The following is a 20,204-nucleotide window of genomic DNA, read 5'->3' on the forward strand; positions in this document are numbered from 1 at the left end:
ATTATGGGGTATTGTGTGTAGATTGATGAGGAAAAACATTTACTTCATCCATTTAAGAGAGAGAATGGCGCCGGAGAAGATGGCTGCCGTTTTACAGCCCTTTAACCAATTGTACTATTATGTGTGTTTTTCAGCGATATTTGTAATTTATTTTGTACATAATGTTTCTGCCATCGTCTCTTATAACCAAAAATAGCTTCTGGATATCAGGACAGCGATTACTCACCTCGTATTGGACAAAGATTTTTTCTTCAACGAGGCGGCCGCGAAGGATATCCTACAGACAACCGACAAGGCCCAAATCCCCGTCATTCGCATGAGGAAGAGACAGAGATATCGTGGACGTAGGTCGGGGTGCCTTATAAGGATCCAACGGCGAGCGAGTAAACTGCCTCTCCCATCAATCCTATTAGCCAATCTTCAATCATTTGAGAATAAATGGGATGACCTAAGATTACGGTTATCCTACCAACGGGACATTAAAAACTGTAATATATTATGTTTCACCGAGTCGTTGCTGAACGACGACATGGACAACATACAGCTAGCGGGCTATACGCTACATCGGCAGGATAGAACGGCTGACTCCGGTAAGACAAGGGGTGGCGGTCTGTGTATATTTGTAAACAACAGCTGGTGCACAAAATCAAATACTAAGGAAGTCTCGAGGTTTTGCTCGCCTGAGGTAGAGTATCTTATGATAAGCTGTAGACCACACTATTTAGCAAGAGATTTTTCATCTATATTTTTCATAGCTGTCTATTTACCACCACAAACCAATGCTGGCATTAAGATTGCACTGAATGAGCTGTATAAGGCCATAAGTCAACAGGAAAACGCTCATCCAGAGGCAGCGCTCCTAGTGGCCGGGGACTTTAATACAGGGAAACTTACATCTGTTCTACCTAATTTCTTCCAGCATGTTAAATGTGCAACCAGAGGAAAAAAATCTAGACCACCTTTACTCCACACACAGAGACGCATACAAAGCTCTCCCTTGCCCTCCATTTGGCAAATCTGACCACAACTCTATCCTCCTGATTCCTGCTTATAAGCAAAAACTAAAGCAGGAAGCACCAGTGACTCGATTAATAAAAAAGTGGTCAGATGACGCAGATGCTAAGCTACAGGACTGTTTTTCTAGCACAGACTGGAACATGTTCCGGGATTCTTCAGATAGCATTGAGGAGTACACCACATCAGTCACTGGCTTCATCAATAAGTGCATCGATGATGTCGTCCCCACAGTGACCGTACGTACATACCCCAACCAGAAGCCATGGATTACAGGAAACATCCGCACTGAGCTAAAGGGTAGAGCTGCCGCTTTCAAGGAGCGGGACTCTAACCGGGACGCTTATAAGAAATCCCGCTATGCCCTCAGACGAACCATCAAACAGGCAAAGAGTCAATACAGGACTAACATCAACACCATTATCCCAGAAACCCTAGACCCACTCCAATTTGCATACCGCCCCAACAGATCCACAGATGATGCAATCTCTACTGCACTCCACACTGCCCTTTCCCACCTGGACAAGAGGAACACCTACGTGAGAATGCTATTCATTGACTACAGCTCAGCATTCAACACCATAGTGCCCTCAAAGCTCATCACTAAGCTACGGATCCTGGGACTAAACAAAACCCTCTGCAACTGGATCCTGGACTTCCTGACGGGCCGCCCCAGGTGGTAAGGGCAGGTAACAACACATCTGCCTCACTGATCCTCAACACAGGGGCCCCTCAGGGGTGCGTGCTCAGTCCCCTCCTGTACTCCCTGTTCACCCATGACTGCATGGCCAGGCACGACTCCAACACCATCATTAAGTTTGCCGACGACACAACAGTGGTAGGCCTGATCACCGACAACGATGAGACAGCCTATAGGGAAGAGGTCAGAGACCTGGCCGTGTAGTGCCAGGATAACAACAACCTCTCCCTCAACGTGACCAAGACAAAGGAGATGATTGTGGACTACAGGAAAAAAAAGAGGACTGAGCACGCCCCCATTCTCATCGACGGGGCTGTAGTGGAACAGGTTGAGAGCTTCAAGTTCCTTGGTGTTCACATCACCAACAAACTATCATGGTCCAAACACACCAAGACAGTCATGAAGAGGGCACGACAAAGCCTATTCCCCCTCAGGAGACTGAAAAGATTTGACATGGGTCCTCAGATCCTCAAAAAATTATACTGTTCTCTCTGCTACCGCACGGCAAGCGGTACCGGAGTGCCAAGTCTAGGTCCAAAAGGCTTCTCAACAGCTTCTACCCCCAAGCCATAAGACTCCTGAACAGCTAATCATGGCTACCTGGACTATTTGCACTGCCCCCCACCCCCACCCCCCACCCAATCTTTTTACGCTGCTGCTACTCTGTTAATTATTTATGCATAGTCACTTTAACTCTACCCACATGTACATATTACTTCAACTACCTCAACTAGCCGGTGCCCCCGCACATTGACTCTGCACCGGTACCCCCCTGTATATATAGCCTCCCTACTGTTATTTTATTTTACTTCTGCTCTTTTATTCTCAACACTTTTTTGTTGTTGTTTTATTTTGCTTTTTTTATTAAAAATAAATGCACTGTTGGTTAAGGGCTGTAAGTAAGCATATCATTGTAATGTCTGCACCTGTTGTATTCGGCGCATGTGGCCAATAAAATATGATTTGATTTGATTTGATTTTAGAATAAGGCTGTAACTAAACAAAATGTGGAAAAAGTCAAGAGGTCTGAATATTTTCCGACTGCAGTACATACAGTACTAGTCAAAAGGGTTTTTCTTTATTTTTACTATTTTCTACATCGTAGAATAATAGTGAACACATCAAACTATGAAATAACACATATGGAATCATGCAGTAACCAAAAACAATTTCAACAAAACAAAATATATTTTCTTCAAAGTAGCCACCCTTTGCCTTGATGACAGCTTTGCACACTCTTGGCATTCTCTCAACAAGCTTCATGAGGAATGCTTTTCCAACAGTCTTGAAGGAGTTCCCACATATGCTGAGCACTTGTTGCCTGCTTTTCCTTCACTCTGCGGTCCAACTCAGATTTCCACCGGTCTAATGTCCATTGCTCGTGTTTCTTGGCCCATCTCTTCTTCTTATTAGTGTCCTTTAGTAGTGGTTTATTTGCAGCAATTCGACCATGAAGGCCTGATTCACACAGTCCCCTCTGAACAGTTGATGTTGAGATGTGTTTGTTATTTGAACTCTGTGAAGCATTTATTTGGACTGCAATCTGAGGCTGGTAACTCTAATGAACTTGTCCTCTGCAGCAGAGGTAACTCTGGGTCTTCCATTCCTGTCGCGGTCCTCATGAGAAACAGTTTCATCATAGCACTTCATGGTTTTTGCGACTGAACTTGAAGAAACGTTCAAAGTTCTTGACATTTTCCGTATTGACTGACCTTCATGTCTTAAAGTAATGATGGACTGTTGTTTCTCTTTGCTTATTTGAGCTGTTCTTGCCATAATATGGACCTGATCTTTTACCAAATAGGGCTATCTTCTGTATACCCCCCCTACCTTGTCACAACACAACTGATTGGCTCAAAAGAAGGAAAGAAATTCCACAAATTAACTTTTAACAAGGCACACCTGTTTAATGAAATGCATTCCAGGTGACTACCTCATGAAGCTGGTTGAGAGAATGCCAAGAGTGTGTAAAGCTGTCATTAAGGCAAAGGGTGGCTACTTCGAAGAATCTAAAATCTAAAATATATTTTGATTTGTTTAACACTTTTTGGGTTACTACATGATTTCATATGTGTTATTTCATAGTTTTGATGTCTTCACTATTATTCTACAATGTAGAAAATAGTAAAAATAAAGAAAAACCCTGGAATGAGTAGGTGTGTCCAAACTTTTGACTGGTCAAAATTACTGTCTAGCCATGATCCACAACATCTTGACAGAGCTTGAAGAATTATGAAAAAGTAATGGGCAAAAACTGCACAATCCAGGTCTGTAAAGCTTTTAGAGACTTACCCAGAAATACTCACAGCTGTAATCGCTCCCAAAGGTGTTTCTTACATATATTTTAGTTACTTAAATTCTATTAAACTTTTTATTTGAATTCAAAATTGTCTTCCACTTTGACCTTAGAGTGTTTTTTTATTTTTTTATTTTTTATTTTTTACAAATATCCATTTTAATCCCACTTTGTAACACAATAAAATGTGAAGAAATACAAGGGGTCTGAATACTTTTGCATGGCACTGTATCTCCCATATACAGAGGTCAAATGACATCAAAGTCATTTAACCTGACATGGCCTGGCTTGTACTCTGTTCCTTGACTTTACCCAAGAGTTAAATCTAGCTCACTCACTTGGCATAGGCTGGTTTCAACGCATTCCCATGTCAGCAATGCCGCACTTGATGTACGGAATTATGAATAGCTTATTGTAGAGAAGACTGGGGGACAAAATGGTAGTGCTTTCACATGCAAGTCATCAAACAGAAGGCGATGGCCAAAAAGAAGAACATTCCCATCTTCATGTAAATGGGAGATCATAACAAGCTAAAGCACTCGGAAACAATGGGGACAGAAATTTAATTCCAGGGATGATGGTACTCGGCGATGACTGGCGACAGCTGTGCACCTCCTCGCGCAGTTTTAAGAGTCATCAACATTTAATGTTACATTAGCGGCTTCGCTGGACCTCCTTTATCTACTGCGACAGTGTTGTCTCAATAATGCACAGTTGAGTCAGCCACAGCTTGGTCAATCCTGACGGGGGACAACGGAGAGAGTAGCCTTGCCTGGTGACTCCCTGAACCTTCAAGTCTTTAAGTGCCCTGTCTTTGAAGAAGGATGAAAGCGTCATGGTGGTTGGCTATCAGTTGATACTGCACACAGACAATGACACGCTCAGCGGGAAGTAAAAATAGGAGCTTCCCCTCAGACCTGAACCCCTTTGGTATGCTCCTTCATCCTGCTGGCCTTTTTTACCCATACTCCTTTGCTGTTCTTTGTCTGAGAACACTGTCCCTCTCATTAGTGTACAGAGACTGGATATCTGACATTGTGAATAACTGTCAAATCAAAAATGCTGTTCAAAGGCTCAAGGTCTGCCTTTTGATTTGTCCAGGTTAAAGTGTGCAGGCGTTCTGGTGATGCTGAGAAGCTGAGCAGGATAGTACAAAACTGTTGGTCATACTTTATTAGGATAGTCCCATATGATGTACAGATGGTCATACTATCAACACACTATCTGTTGATAAGAAACTCCTTGCTAAGGTTACAGTTACGGTTAAATAACAGTTAAGGTACGGGTTAGGGCTAGGGTTAAGTTAAGGGTTAAGTTTAGGGTTAGTGGATATTTAGTTGAAATGTTATTGACAGTTATTGAACATCTACTTGGGACTTTCCAAATAAAGTGTTACCAAAGTGTGTGTGTCTGTGTGTGTGTGTGTGTATGTGTGTGTGTGTGTGTATGTGTATGTGTATGTGTATGTGTGTGTGTGTGTGTGTGTGTGTGTGTGTGTATGTGTGTGATAAGGTAAGCTATCCTAGATAAGAAAAGCCTGGTAGTCAACCTGTCCTCGACACAAAGTGTCTTACAAAGTGTCTCACAAAGTGTCTTACAAAGTGTCTTACAAAGTGTCTTACAAAGCTAGAAGAAACAACTAGTTCAGCTGTATTTCAGGTGGGGCTTCAGGCAGCTCTTACATTGATGTCCTCCAGATCCAGCGAGTTGAGAACCTGATTGTTGCGTTTCCAGATGATGGGAGGTCTCTGCTCCCCCTTGATTGCGCAAGTCAAGACCGCACTCTGGCCAACGGTTACTGTGGTGATGCTCAATTTCTGGTCATCTGGCAGGGTGAGCTGGAACACTTCTGTAAAGAAAAAAGCAAAGCCAGTAATTAGATCACCTGTTAGTCATAGAGAGCTGTGCCACTTTTGTTCCACCACGATGCTTGAATGTAAGAATTCAAGTATGTGTGTGTCCCCATGTGCACGTGTGTGTATGTGTCGATGTGTCCGTGTGTGTATGTGTGTGTGAAAATGAATAAATAGAGTTTGTGAGTATGTGTCTACATGCGCATGTGTGCAGTGAAGCAAGCCAAATTACTTTTCCTGTGTGTGTGAGCACACTGAACAGACGAGTGATTGTGGTAACGTTGAATACACAGAGAGAGGCTCAATTAGCCAGTGTTTTGTTGCAGAGGCACAACATTACTGCAGATGTTGTTTGGTTTATGCATTGAGGAACCATAATGAGTTCACACAGCAAGAGAAAATGGATGAAATTAGGTGCTAGGTAAATACATCAAGTAAACAAGAGATTTTATGTACATTTCATTAAACCATGCAGTACTGTATCTCCAAGGATTTATTTCACTTACCTAGCTATCCATCTTATTATGTGGACTTTTCCAAAGGTATTGTGGGTGTTCTATTCAATGTCCCACAACGCCACCACATTTATATATTTACATAAATATATTATTTTAAATGCATCGACAACTCAAAATAAATTGCAGTTCTCCACATATTGCGATAGTCACTGATTTCTCAAGTGAAAGTGTATATATAGCACCAAAAGCACAGAAAATATCAGATGGTCAATGACTATAATGCTTCCAGTTCTTCAATGAGACAATGAATGAACACAAAGCTGTTACTCAAGCATCCCCTTTAATTCTGTTATGTAACTAGACTTGTAACTAGTGTGTGCCTTTGAATTTTCCTATTGGGCTAATGAGCAAAAGGAAACACTGGCTCAATCTGTTCTGCTCCTGAGGGCATGAAATACAAAACCTAATGAAAGAGAAGCCCAGGTCCAGAGATTAGCTTAGCTCAGCAAAACCAACTGAGGAAAGAAAGAGCTTGAATAAGACTGTATCTGGTGTGCACCTTTTAACTCGAGTCTAGGGGTTAATGCATAACAATCTGTCTGTTATGTCCTGAACTGGAATAACCCCCATGTGATCAATGCTTGAAGACTGCAGACACCCCATTCTGTAGGAAAAACAAATGAAGATACAGTGGGGAAAAAAAGTATTTAGTCAGCCACCAATTGTGCAAGTTCTCCCACTTAAAAAGATGAGAGAGGCCTGTAATTTTCATCATAGGTACACGTCAACTATGACAGACAAATTGAGAAAAAAATTCCAGAAAATCACATTGTAGGATTTTTTATGAATTTATTTGCAAACTATGGTGGAAAATAAGTATTTGGTCACCTACAAACAAGCAAGATTTCTGGCTCTCACAGACCTGTAACTTCTTCTTTAAGAGGCTCCTCTGTCCTCCACTCGTTACCTGTATTAATGGCACCTGTTTGAACTTGTTATCAGTATAAAAGACACCACAACCTCAAACAGTCACACTCCAAACTCCACTATGGCCAAGACCAAAGAGCTGTCAAAGGACACCAGAAACAAAATTGTAGACCTGCACCAGGCTGGGAAGACTGAATCTGCAATAGGTAAGCAGCTTGGTTTGAAGAAATCAACTGTGGGAGCAATTATTAGGAAATGGAAGACATACAAGACCACTTATAATCTCCCTCGATCTGGGGCTCCACACAAGATCTCACCCCGTGGGGTCAAAATGATCACAAGAACGGTGAGCAAAAATCCCAGAACCACACGGGGGGACCTAGTGAATGACCTGCAGAGAGCTGGGACCAAAGTAACAAAGCCTACCATCAGTAACACACTACGCCGCCAGGGACTCAAATCCTGCAGTGACAGACGTGTCCCCTTGCTTAAGCCAGTACATGTCCAGGCCCGTCTGAAGTTTGCTAGAGTGCATTTGGATGATCCAGAAGAAGATTGGGAGAATGTCATATGGTCATATGAAACCAAAATAGAACTTTTTGGTAAAAACTCAACTCGTCGTGTTTGGAGGACAAAGAATGCTGAGTTGCATCCAAAGAACACCATACCTACTGTGAAGCATGGGGGTGGAAACATCATGCTTTGGGGCTGTTTTTCTTCAAAGGGACCAGGACGACTGCTCCGTGTAAAGGAAAGAATGAATGGGGCCATGTATCGTGAGATTTTGAGTGAAAACCTCCAGCCAATCAGCAAGGGCATTGAAGATGAAACGTGGCTGGGTCTTTCAGCATGACAATGATCCCAAACACACCGCCCGGGCAACGAAGGAGTGGCTTCGTAAGAAGCATTTCAAGGTCCTGGAGTGGCCTAGCCAGTCTCCAGATCTCAACCCCATAGAAAATCTTTGGAGGGAGTTGAAAGTCCGTGTTGCCCAGCGACAGCCCCAAAACATCACAGCTCTAGAGGAGATCTGCATGGAGGAATGGGCCAAAATACCAGCAACAGTGTGTGAAAACCTTGTGAAGACTTACAGAAAATATTTGACCTGTGTCATTGCCAACAAAGGGTATATAACAAAGTATTGAGAAACTTTTGTTATTGACCAAATACTTATTTTCCACCATAATTTGCAAATAAATTCATTAAAAATCCTACAATGTGATTTTCTGGGAAAAAAATTCTCATTTTGTCTGTCATAGTTGACGTGTACCTATGATGAAAATTACAGGCCTCTCTCATCTTTTTAAGTGGGAGAACTTGCACAATTGATGGCTGACTAAATACTTTTTTTCCCCACTGCATATCTCAGCGCATTCCTGCCCTGAGTCAAGATTTTATTGACTAGTGCTTTGAAATGGTTCATAACCCCAAGCAAAGCATGTACAGTATTTATATAGGTTTTAAAATATCAATAAAAAACTTGAACAGGATTGCTCTTTTGAAGATTGAATGAAGTTGTTTCATTAAGTCATGAAGATGTACAATTACAATTCTACATAGTCTCTAGGGGTTTCAAGAATGCTTGGGAGATGTTTTTCATGGAGAGGTGATTGCATTCGATTGTCTTCAAACAATTTCTCATCCTTTGTGAAAATTCCCACGTGGAATGCTAATTCCAAGATGCAAGAGGACATACGTGTTAATATGCTAAAACATACTCTTGTTGATTAGCCTTTCATTTCTCAAGAGTGGGAACATCTTTCAAATCGTTAGCGGGACCCTTCCTGCCCGACAATGAAGCATCTTGTGTCTTTGAAACTGGAGTCTTGATAACGATGATGTTAACTATTGATATTTGAAAGCTGACGTGCTACATGGAAAACAACTAATTTTGTCCTGAGGAAACATAACAACAATAATGTTTAATGTGACACAGACAATCTTAATAGAAGAGTATAATTGAGCTAAGAGGAAGAATGGACAACAAGACTCCAGTTTCTCAAATTAGTTTAATGGGTAATTACCACTATACAGGCCCTGGAAGTATACATATCTCTTTCACCACATACTGCAGTTTCTAATGTCTACAGGGCTTCATTAAATCTTAATTTCCCAAATTAAGCTGCAATGTGTCCTCTCTTTTTCTCCAAGCTCAGAGGAGGAAATTAGCAAGGTACAAATGCATTTCCTACGCAGAATTCATTGGCGCCAGTGGAGATATATTACACATAAATCTACTCAATCTTTTGCGATGTTAAGAGTTTGAAAACAATTAAAGAACTCATTTTCAGAGTTCAGCACTGGGTTTATTGGATAAATCACAGATGAAAAAGTTAATTGATGTTTTCCTTGAAGCAGATAAAGATATGGGTTCAATGATTACATAAACACATTGCTGATCAAAATATTCTAAGCAATATGTTCGCAGAAAGCAAATGGCGGGCATCTTTTGACATGCTCACTGCTGGCAAAACAACCCTGACAACATCACGCTAACACGACGCATGGACGTTTCAAAACCCAGCAGGCTTTGTAGCTGCCGCATTGAGGCGGGACATACTCATACAATCTCCTCCCTAACCGTTCAATTACAGTCCCTTGTATCTTAATGGCTTTGGAAATGCGCTTCGAACTATAAACTCGTTTCATAGGCGATCTCGGAGGGACTGAAACAGGGGAAGTCATGGGGGAGATTTTAAAAAGAGAAATCAGCAGGCGGCAGGCTACATCATACTGTTGAAGGGAAACCATGCATGCATGCGAAGTCTGTGCAGGCACAGAATGGGCAATTTCTTATTGATCGAATCGAACTCAGTGTGGGCTGCTAGACATTTTGTCCCACCTTCTCTGGCCTTTGATTTATCAGAACGACTAGTGGCCCTGGCTGCTCCTTTAGTCTTATTTGTACTTCCATGGCTTTTCTCCTGGGAGGGACCCAACCTTCAACATCCAGCCTGTAATTAGTGATTAACGGCTGGATCTGGTTTTTGATTTACTCCCCGACTATTCCCATAATGGGATGTTGGTCCATGCCCACCGCCCAAGACTAAATCACCTATGGCACAGTAGAGGAACAGTTGTCAGGGAAAATAGCTGTCACACTTTTGTTTAGCTACTCCCCTGCTCACCTAGCTCTTTCTGTTTCTCTCTCTCCTTCTCTTTCTGTTTCTCTCTCTCCTTCTCTTTCTGTTTCTCTCTCTCTCTCCTTCTCCTTTCTGTTTCTCTCTCTCTCCTTCTCTTTCTGTTTCTCACTCTCCTTCTCTTTCTGTTTCTCTCTCTCTCCTTCTCTTTCTGTTTCTCTCTCTCCTTCTCTTTCTGTTTCTCTCTCTCTCCTTCTCCTTTCTGTTTCTCTCTCTCTCCTTCTCTTTCTCCTTCTCTCTCACTCCTTCTCTTTCTCCTTCTCTCTCTCCTTCTCTTTCTGTTTCTCACTCTCCTTCTCTTTCTGTTTCTCTCTCTCTCTCCTTCTCTTTCTGTTTCTCTCTCTCTCCTTCTCTTTCTGTTTCTCACTCTCCTTCTCTTTCTGTTTCTCTCTCTCCTTCTCTTTCTGTTTCTCACTCTCCTTCTCTTTCTGTTTCTCTCTCTCCTCTTTCTTTCTCTATCTCCTTCTCTTTCTGTTTCTCTCTCTCTCCTTCTCTTTCTCTCTTGTGCTTTCCCTCCATCATATATATCATATGTGTAGCACAAATCTTCCAAAGAGGTGTTATCAGTCGAGGTGGGTGTATCCCCATCACTGCTGTTTTTTAAGATACATTGTCGAGTGCTGTTACATAGTTTGGAACAATCCCCAAATCACTCCACTTGGGTATAGGGTTCCCTAGACCGATAGCAGGGTTAGCTCGACTGAATTACCTGCTCCAATATCAACGTCTGCAGATATGAACAGCCCTGCCAATACCAGCAATACTTTGATCAAGACTTAAAGCTTCATAAAGCAGACTGCAAGTCAGGCCAATTGAAATAAAAACCTCTGCACCAAGGTTATAAATGTGAGCGAAGCCTGTAAAAGTGGAACTTGCTGAGTGCATTACCTCGGCTGAGCAGCCTGGGGCCTGGTTTCTAGAGCAGCTGGTGAAGGAGCCTTGTGGGACCGACCACAAATGAGTATTCAACATTGCTGAAGACCATTGTAACTTGACTAATTTCATCAAAACTACCATATGAAAAGGCATTGAGAGAAAAGCTATCCTGCCGAAATGCTCCAAATCAAAGGCGTATTTGGGGTTTGGGTTTATCATAAGGGGACGATGCTGATTTGGCAGCGGTGCCTCTCTTACCCATGCCGCTCCATTATCATTTGCAAGTGAATGCCTATTCCTTATCAAGCGGTTCGCAACTGTGAATGATATTGAGCAATGTGCACGTGGCTGTTTTTCCATGTGTGTGTGCCTTCCCACCTGTGTGTGTGTGTGTGTGTGTGTGTGTGTGTGTGTGTGTGTGTGTGTGTGTGTGTGTGTGTGTGTGTGTGTGTGTGTGTGTGCATGCGTATGTGTGTCTAAAAGGCAGGTTTTATTGAGGTGCGCCGGTAAGACATCTCAACAGTGGCTGATGAAAAGTGAGGGAGTGAGTTCAACACACAGCTGAGTGTCCAGGGATGCATTAAGTAATTGCCTTCTAGCTCCACGGTAGGGATCTTAATAGCATCATTATGTTCAAAGTACAACGTTGCTCTCTAATAGCTGCATACCTCTCTAGACTGCAATCCGATGTGAGCGCGTCAACAGCGTACCCCTCCTTGACAAGAGCGGTGAAATGTTTGAGAGGGATGAAGCCAGCGCGTTTGTTGACATGGAAATGCTTCCCTTCTGTCTGTATGTCTGTCAACATTGATAGGAAGAAGGAGGAGGACTAACGTCTATAAGAAAGATTAAGGTACACATTACATTTTGTAGAGATGTGGTTGTTCTATCATGTAGCTTTCCTACACACTGTGTGATTCATAAACTGTATGTATCATATACACTTAGTGGCCACCCCGTTCCCTAAAACGGATCGCTCCTACAGACAGTGAGTCATGTGGCCGTGGCTTGCTATATAAAGCGAGTGAACTAAGTGACTTTGAGCATGGTATGATCGTCGGTGCCAGGCGCGACAGTTCCAGTATCTCAGAAACGGCCACCCTCCTGGGCTTTTCACGCACAACAGTGTCTAGGGTTTACCGAGAATGGGGCGATAAGCAACTATACATCCAGTCAGCGGAAGTCCTGTGGGTGAAAACAGCTCTTTGATGAGAGGTCGAAGGAGAATAGCAAGAATCGTGCAAGCTAACAGGCGGGCCACAAACAGACAAATAACGGCGCAGTACAACAGTGGTGTGTAGAACGGCATCTCGGAACGCACACCTCGTCGATCCTTGTCACGGATGGGCTATTGCAGCAGACGACCACACTGGGTTCCACTCAGCTAAAAACAAGAAGAAGCGGTTCCAGTGAGCACACGATCACCAACACTGGACAATTGAGGAGTGGAAAAACATTGCCTGGTCCGACAAATCCCGATTCCTGTTGCGTCATGCTGATGTCACGTGTAACTCAGTTGGTAGTCCCGTGTAGCTCAGTTGGTAGAGCATGGCGCTTACAACGCCAGGGTTGTGGGTTCGATTCCCACGGGGGACCAGTATGAAAAAATTTATGCATTCACTAACTGTAAGTCGCTCTGAATAAGAGCGTCTGCTAAATGACTAAAATGTAAAATATAATGTCAGAGTCAGTATTTGCAGTAATCCATGGCCCCATCCTGCCTGCTGTCAACAGTACAAGCTGGTGGCGATTGTGTGGGGAACGTTTTCCTGAGCTTATAATATACAGTACCAGTCCAAAGTTTGGACACACCTACTCATTCCAAGGTTTTTCTTTATTTTTACTATTTTCTACATAGTAGAATAATAGTGAAGACATCAAAACTATGAAATAACACATATGAAATCATGTAGTAACCAAAGAAGTGTTAAACAAATCAAAACATATTTTATATTTGTGATTCTTCAAAGTAGCCACCCTTTGCCTTGATGACAGCTTTGCACACTCTTGGCATTCTCTCAACCAGCTTGACCTGGAATGCTTTTCCAACAGTCTTGAAGGAGTTCCCACATATGCTGAGCACTTGTTGGCTGCTTTTCCTTCACTCTGCAGTTCAACTCATCCCAGACCATCTCAATTGGGTCGAGGTCGGGTGATTGTTGAGGCCAGGTCATCTGATGCAGCACTCCATCACTCTAATTATTGGTCAAATAGCCCTTACACAGCCTGGAGGTGTGTTTTGGGTCATTGTCCTGTTGAAAAATAAATGATAGTCCCACTAAGCGCAAACCAGATGGGATGGCGTACCGCTGCAGAATGCTGTGGTAGCCATGCTGGTTAAGTGTGCCTTGAATTCTAAATAAATCACAGACAGTGTCACCAGCAAAGCACCCCCACACCATCACACCTCCTCCTCCATGCTGCACGGTGGGAACCACACGTGGAGATCATCCGTTCACCTACTCTGCATCTCACAAAGACACGGCGGTTGGAACCAAAAATCTCAAATTTGGACTCATCAGACCAAAGGACAGATTTCCACCAGTCTAATGTCCATTGCTCGTGTTTCTTGGCCCAAGCAAGTCTCTTCTTCTTATTGGTGTCCTTTAGTAGTGGTTTCTTTGCAGCAATTCAATCATGAAGGCCTGATTCACAGTCTCCTCTGAACAGTTGATGTTGAGATGTGTCTGTTACTTGAACTCTGTGAAGCATTTATTTGGGCTGCAATTTCTGAGGCTGGTAACTCTAATGAACTTATCCTCTGCAGCAGAGGTAACTCTGGGTCTTCCTTTACTGTGGTGGTCCTCATGAGAGCCAGTTTCATCATAGTGCTTGATGGTTTTTGCGACTGCACTTGAAGAAACTTTCAAAGTTCTTGAAATTTTCCAGATTGACTGACCTTCATGTCTTAAAGTAATGATGGACTGTCATTTCTCTTTGCTTCTTTGAGCTGTTCTTGCCATAATGTGGACTTGGTCTTTTACAAATAGGGCTTTCTTCTGTATACCACCCCTACCTTGTCACAACACAACTGACTGGCTCAAACACATTAAGAAGGAAAGAAATTCCACAAATTAACTTTTAAGCAGGCACACTTGTTAATTGAAATGCATTCCAGGTGACTACCTCATGAAGCTGGTTGAGAGAATGCCAAGAGTGTGCAAAGTTATCATCAATGCAAAGGGTGGCTACTTTGAAGAATCTCAAATATAAAATATATTTTGATTTGTTTAACACAATTCTTGGTTATTACATGATTCCATATGTGTTATTTCATAGTTTTGATGTCTTCACTAGTTTTCTACTAAGTAGAAAATAGTAAAAATAAAGAAAAACCCTGGAATGAGTAGGTGTATCCAAACTTTGGACTGGTACTGTATATCAAATGCTTTCCAATCCTGTCAAATATCGCAGAGAGCTCTGATTTTAATAAATGCAGTCAATTGCAATGTTCTGGCATCATAGTTTACATATAGAAATGCAGTCCACATTTCAGGTAATGACTTCTTACTAATCAATAATCAATATAGTACATCACTGATCTAGCACTGAAATGTTAAGTCATGCAATCTCATTTGACGTCAAGGAATACATACACTAATGGTTATACAAGACTACAAGATTCACTAATGGTACGTATGTGAATACGCATTACATGAAAAAATGAAAACCAAGCTATATTTGATAACGGACCCAACTTCTGGAAGACAAGACATTCTTGTATCCTATTGTGAAACAGCGAGTATTCTTCTACAAGGCTATATGCTGTTAGAATTGGTTCCAAGTCGCAGAAATGCAATTTGTCATGGATTTAAGTTAGAAATGATGTGAAATCCTCCTGTGGGTATTGCTAAGGCCCAACTGGCTATTGTCTCAGTGATATTGAGGATATTTCTGGGGGGAAAAGAAGGAAAAGAGAAAGAAAAAAATTAAGTTCAAGCATTTCAAATCTTTCTAATACTTAACACATTTTGCAAAAATCACACTTTTGGAAAATGGATCCAATTTAACAGCAGAATGCTCCACGGGAGCTTGTCGTGAGAAAGCATGACAATCCATTAATTGTCATTGCGCCGAGAGCGATGAATAACACTAGAGTTGTCTTAATGGAGGCAGGCAGGCCCAGAAGAAGAAAAGGCTGTCTCCTTTGGTTGTCTAATAATGATCCATAGAGAAGAGCCAGAGTTTAAGTAAACTAATTTTCTATCTTTGCAAATCCACATGCAGATCCAGGGATTATGGAGCCCATAAGAGTAGGCAAATTAAAGAAGAAATAGGCTGCTGAGATTGTTATTATGTTCAATATGGAGAAAGAACAATACTTGAACTGTTACCAGCATGAATAACTTCCATCGCTGACATCAATGTGGTTCATTCCAAATAAAAATTTATAACTGATTAACATAGGTTATTTAATCAATAAGGCACAAGGGGGTGTGGTATATGGCCAATATACCACGGCTAAGGGCTGTTCTTAAGCATGACGCAACGCAGAGTGCCTGGATACTGCCCGTAGCCGTGGTATATTGGCCATATATCACAAACCCCTGAGTTGCCTTATTGTTATTATAAACTGGTTACCAACGTAATTAGATCAGTAAAAATAAATGTTTTGTCATACCCGTGGTATACGGTCTGATATACCACGGCTGTCAGCCAATCAGCATTCAGGAGCGAACCACCCAGTTTATAATGAGGCGTGAATCCTCTTAATAGATGATACGCCATATGACATTAGCTGGTATACCCTAGACTTACAGTGGGGAAAAAAAGTATTTAGTCAGCCACCAATTGTGCAAGTTCTCCCACTTAAAAAGATGAGAGAGGCCTGTAATTTTCATCATAGGTACACGTCAACTATGACAGACAAAATGAAAAAAAAAATCCAGAAAATCACATTGTAGGATTTTTAATGAATTTATTTGCAAATTATGGTGGAAAATAAGTATTTGGTCAATAACAAAAGTTTCTCAATACTTTGTTATATACCCTTTGTTGGCAATGACACAGGTCAAACGTTTTCTGTAAGTCTTCACAAGGTTTTCACACACTGTTGCTGGTATTTTGGCCCATTCCTCCATGCAGATCTCCTCTAGAGCAGTGATGTTTTGGGGCTGTCGCTGGGCAACACGGACTTTCAACTCCCTCCAAATATTTTCTATGGGGTTGAGATCTGGAGACTGGCTAGGCCACTCCAGGACCTTGAAATGCTTCTTACGAAGCCACTCCTTCGCTGCCCGGGCGGTGTGTTTGGGATCATTGTCATGCTGAAAGACCCAGCCACGTTTCATCGTCAATGCCCTTGCTGATGGAAGGAGGTTTTCACTCAAAATCTCACGATACATGGCCCCATTCATTCTTTCCTTTACACGGATCAGTCGTCCTGGTCCCTTTGCAGAAAAACAGCCCCAAAGCATGATGTTTCCACCCCCATGCTTCACAGTAGGTATGGTGTTCTTTGGATGCAACTCAGCATTCTTTGTCCTCCAAACACGACGAGTTGAGTTTTTACCAAAAAGTTATATTTTGGTTTCATCTGACCATATGACATTCTCCCAATCCTCTTCTGGATCATCCAAATGCACTCTAGCAAACTTCAGATGGGCCTGGACATGTACTGGCTTAAGCAGGGGGACACGTCTGGCACTGCAGGATTTGAGTCCCTGGCGGCGTAGTGTGTTACTGATGGTAGGCTTTGTTACTTTGGTCCCAGCTCTCTGCAGGTCATTCACTAGGTCCCCCCGTGTGGTTCTGGGATTTTTGCTCACCGTTCTTGTGATCATTTTGACCCCACTGGGTGAGATCTTGCCCCAGATCGAGGGAGATTATCAGTGGTCTTGTATGTCTTCCATTTCCTAATAATTGCTCCCACAGTTGATTTCTTCAAACCAAGCTGCTTACCTATTGCAGATTCAGTCTTCCCAGCCTGGTGCAGGTCTGACAGCTCTTTGGTCTTGGCCATAGTGGAGTTTGGAGTGTGACTGTTTGAGGTTGTGGACAGGTGTCTTTTATACTGATAACAAGTTCAAATAGGTGCCATTTATAAAGGTAACGAGTGGAGGACAGAGAAGCCTCTTAAAGAAGAAGTTAAAGGTCTGTGAGAGCCAGAAATCTTGCTTGTTTGTAGGTGACCAAATACTTATTTTCCACCATAAATAGCAAATAAATTCATAAAAAATCCTATAATGTGATTTTCTGGATTTTTTTCCCTCATTTTGTCTGTCATAGTTGACATGTACCTATGATGAAAATTACAGGCCTCTCTCATCTTTTTAAGTGGGAGAACTTGCACAATTGGTGGCTGAGACAAAGCCTATTCCCCCTCAGGAGACTAAAAAGATTTGGCATGGGTCCTCAGATCCTCAAAAAATTCTACAGCTGCACCATCGAGAGCATCCTGACTGGTTGCATCACCGCCTGGTATGGCAACTGCTTGGCCTCCGACCGCAAGGCACTACAGAGGGTAGTGCGTACGGCCCAGTACATCACTGGGGCAAAGCTTCCTGCCATCCAGGACCTCTATACCAGGCGGTGTCAGAGGAAGGCCCTCAAAATTGTCAAAGACTCCAGCCACCCTAGTCATAGACTGTTCTCTCTGCTACCGCACGGCAAGCGGTACCGGAGTGCCAAGTCTAGGTCCAAAAGACTTCTCAACAGCTTCTACCCCCAAGCCATAAGACTCCTGAACAGCTAATCATGGCTACCCGGACTATTTGCACTGCCCCCCCACCCCATCCTTTTTACGCTGCTGCTACTCTGTTAACATTTTTACATTTTAGTCATTTAGCAGACGCTCTTATCCAGAGCGACTTATAGTTAGTGAATACCTTTTTTTTTTTTTTTTTTTTATACTGGCCCCCCGTGGGAAACGAACCCACATCCCTGGCGTTGCAAACGCCATGCTCTATCAACTGAGCTACATCCCTGCCGGCCATTCCCTCCCCTACCCTGGACCAATTGTGCGACGCCCATGAGTCTCCCGGTCGCGGCCGGCTGCGACAGAGCCTGGATTCGAACCAGGATCTCTAGTGGCACAGTTAGCACTGTGATGCAGTGCCTTAGACCACTGTGCCACTCAGGAGTTAAGTATTTATGCATAGTCACTTTAACACTTTAACTCTACCCACATGTACATATTACCTCAACTACCTCAACTAGCCGGTGCCCCCGCACATTGACTCTGCAACGGTACCCCCCTGTATATATAGCCTCCCTACTGTCACTTTATTTTACTTCTGCTCTTTTTTTTTCTCAACACTTTTTTTAGTTGTTGTTTTATTTTTACTTTTTTTGTTTAAAATAAATGCACTGTTGGTTAAGGGCTGTAAGTAAGCATTTCACTGTAATGTCTGCACCTGTTGTATTCGGCGCATGTGACCAATACAATTTGATTTGATTTGATTTGATTTGATTTGACTAAATACTTTTTTCCCCCACTGTATATAACTTGGCCTGACGTTTTCCACACCGATCACCTTTCGGTTACGTCCCAAATGGCACCCTATGCCCTAGTTAGTGCACTACATTTGATTAGGGCTCATAAGGGCCCGTTCAACAATGTGTGCACTATATAGGAAATAGGGTGCCATTTGGGATGCAACCTTAGACTGTGCAATGCCCCAATGGCAACCCACTACGCTAAACATAAGTGACACGTTTCACAGGCGAGGGGTCCGTCGGCCTATCACCCAACATCAACCTCTGGATCGATACTTCAGCCACTGACAGATGGTCACTGACAGACAGTCACTGACAGACAGCCACTGACAGACAGTCACTGACAGACAGTCACTGACAGACAGCCACTGACTACTACAGACAGCCACTGACGGACAGCCACTGACAGACAGCCACTGACAGACAGCCACTGACAGACAGTCACTGACAGACAGCCACTGATAGATAGTCACTGACAGACAGCCACTGACAGACAGCCACTGACAGACAGCCACTGACTACTACAGACAGCCATTGACAGACAGCCACTGACAGAAAGTCAGCCAGGAGGAAAATAAAGCACTTACACCAGCAGCTCTTTCCTTCTCCTCATCTATTCAGAAGCTGCCAATGGTTCTCACAGACATACACCCTCTAATATTTAGTGTTTGATCCTTCAATCAAGATATAGCAATACAGTGATATTTGCTACCTTGGTATTTTACCATCCCCACACCCTAATGTACAGGATGTGAATGCCTTATCTGTCCTATACCCAGAGTGCATTACACAGTCATTCACCAAATTATTCAAGGATGACAATACATAAGACTATCTGTAGTGTGGGAGGCATAATTTCATTTATATCAGTAACTTGGCCTAATTAAAAGCCATCATTCCTGCTAGATATTTACCTTACTGCCAGCTGAAGTGATTGATTTTTATTTTCTTGTATATGGGATGGAGTCAATGAATTATGCATAGACGTTAGTGTCTTATCTTTAACAGTGACAAACAATGTCGCTGTGCTTTGAATATTACAAGTTGTATGCAAGGCCTTATTAGCAAAACAAGCACACATCCTGTGTAAGACAGGTGTCATTTCATTGGGATTGTAGGCTTGTGTCACGGCTTGTTCTGCATTTACTGCTGTTATTCGCAAAATGGTACTATATTGCTAAATATACTGAATCAACAAATGTACTATACGAGTAAACTTATGGTATTCGATTTTAATGGCGTGCATTGACTTGGCTAATGAGAGCAGCGAACTGGAAAAATAGGACTCAAATAACATTTAGTTGTGTAGTTCAGTGCTACACTATCTGAAGCGACGGTAGGAAGCGCCATCATTGAGGTTCAACAAATTTTGTTTATTTTCTTATTTTTTACATTCACTCACATAAAACATCTGCAACAATGAATGAAAAAGGTTAAAGTGATCACAAAACCTTTTGCAAGGCTGGTGGTATTTGAGGCCTTGGTATAGTGGCTATCTTTACT

The 20,204-nt window shown here is 42.5% G+C and overlaps 1 protein-coding gene and 1 non-coding gene across 8 annotated transcripts in view; one reads left to right on the forward strand and one right to left on the reverse strand.

Moving 5' to 3' along the window:
- Positions 1–20,204, reverse strand: part of LOC121541334 (follistatin-related protein 5) — a 209,654-nt gene that overhangs the window by 39,658 nt on the left and 149,792 nt on the right. For all 7 annotated transcript variants that reach the window (XM_041850349.2, XM_041850327.2, XM_041850316.2 and 4 more), the window contains exon 7: positions 5,693–5,859. In XM_041850349.2, the coding sequence (XP_041706283.1) occupies positions 5,693–5,859 (167 nt within the window). The remainder of the gene's footprint in view (positions 1–5,692; positions 5,860–20,204) is intronic.
- trnav-uac lies at positions 12,787–12,860 on the forward strand. The gene has a single exon. It is a non-coding gene; the product is annotated as a tRNA-Val (tRNA).

This window comes from Coregonus clupeaformis, chromosome 3 (genome assembly GCF_020615455.1).
Source record: "Coregonus clupeaformis isolate EN_2021a chromosome 3, ASM2061545v1, whole genome shotgun sequence".
In the NCBI taxonomy this organism is placed as follows: domain Eukaryota; kingdom Metazoa; phylum Chordata; class Actinopteri; order Salmoniformes; family Salmonidae; genus Coregonus; species Coregonus clupeaformis.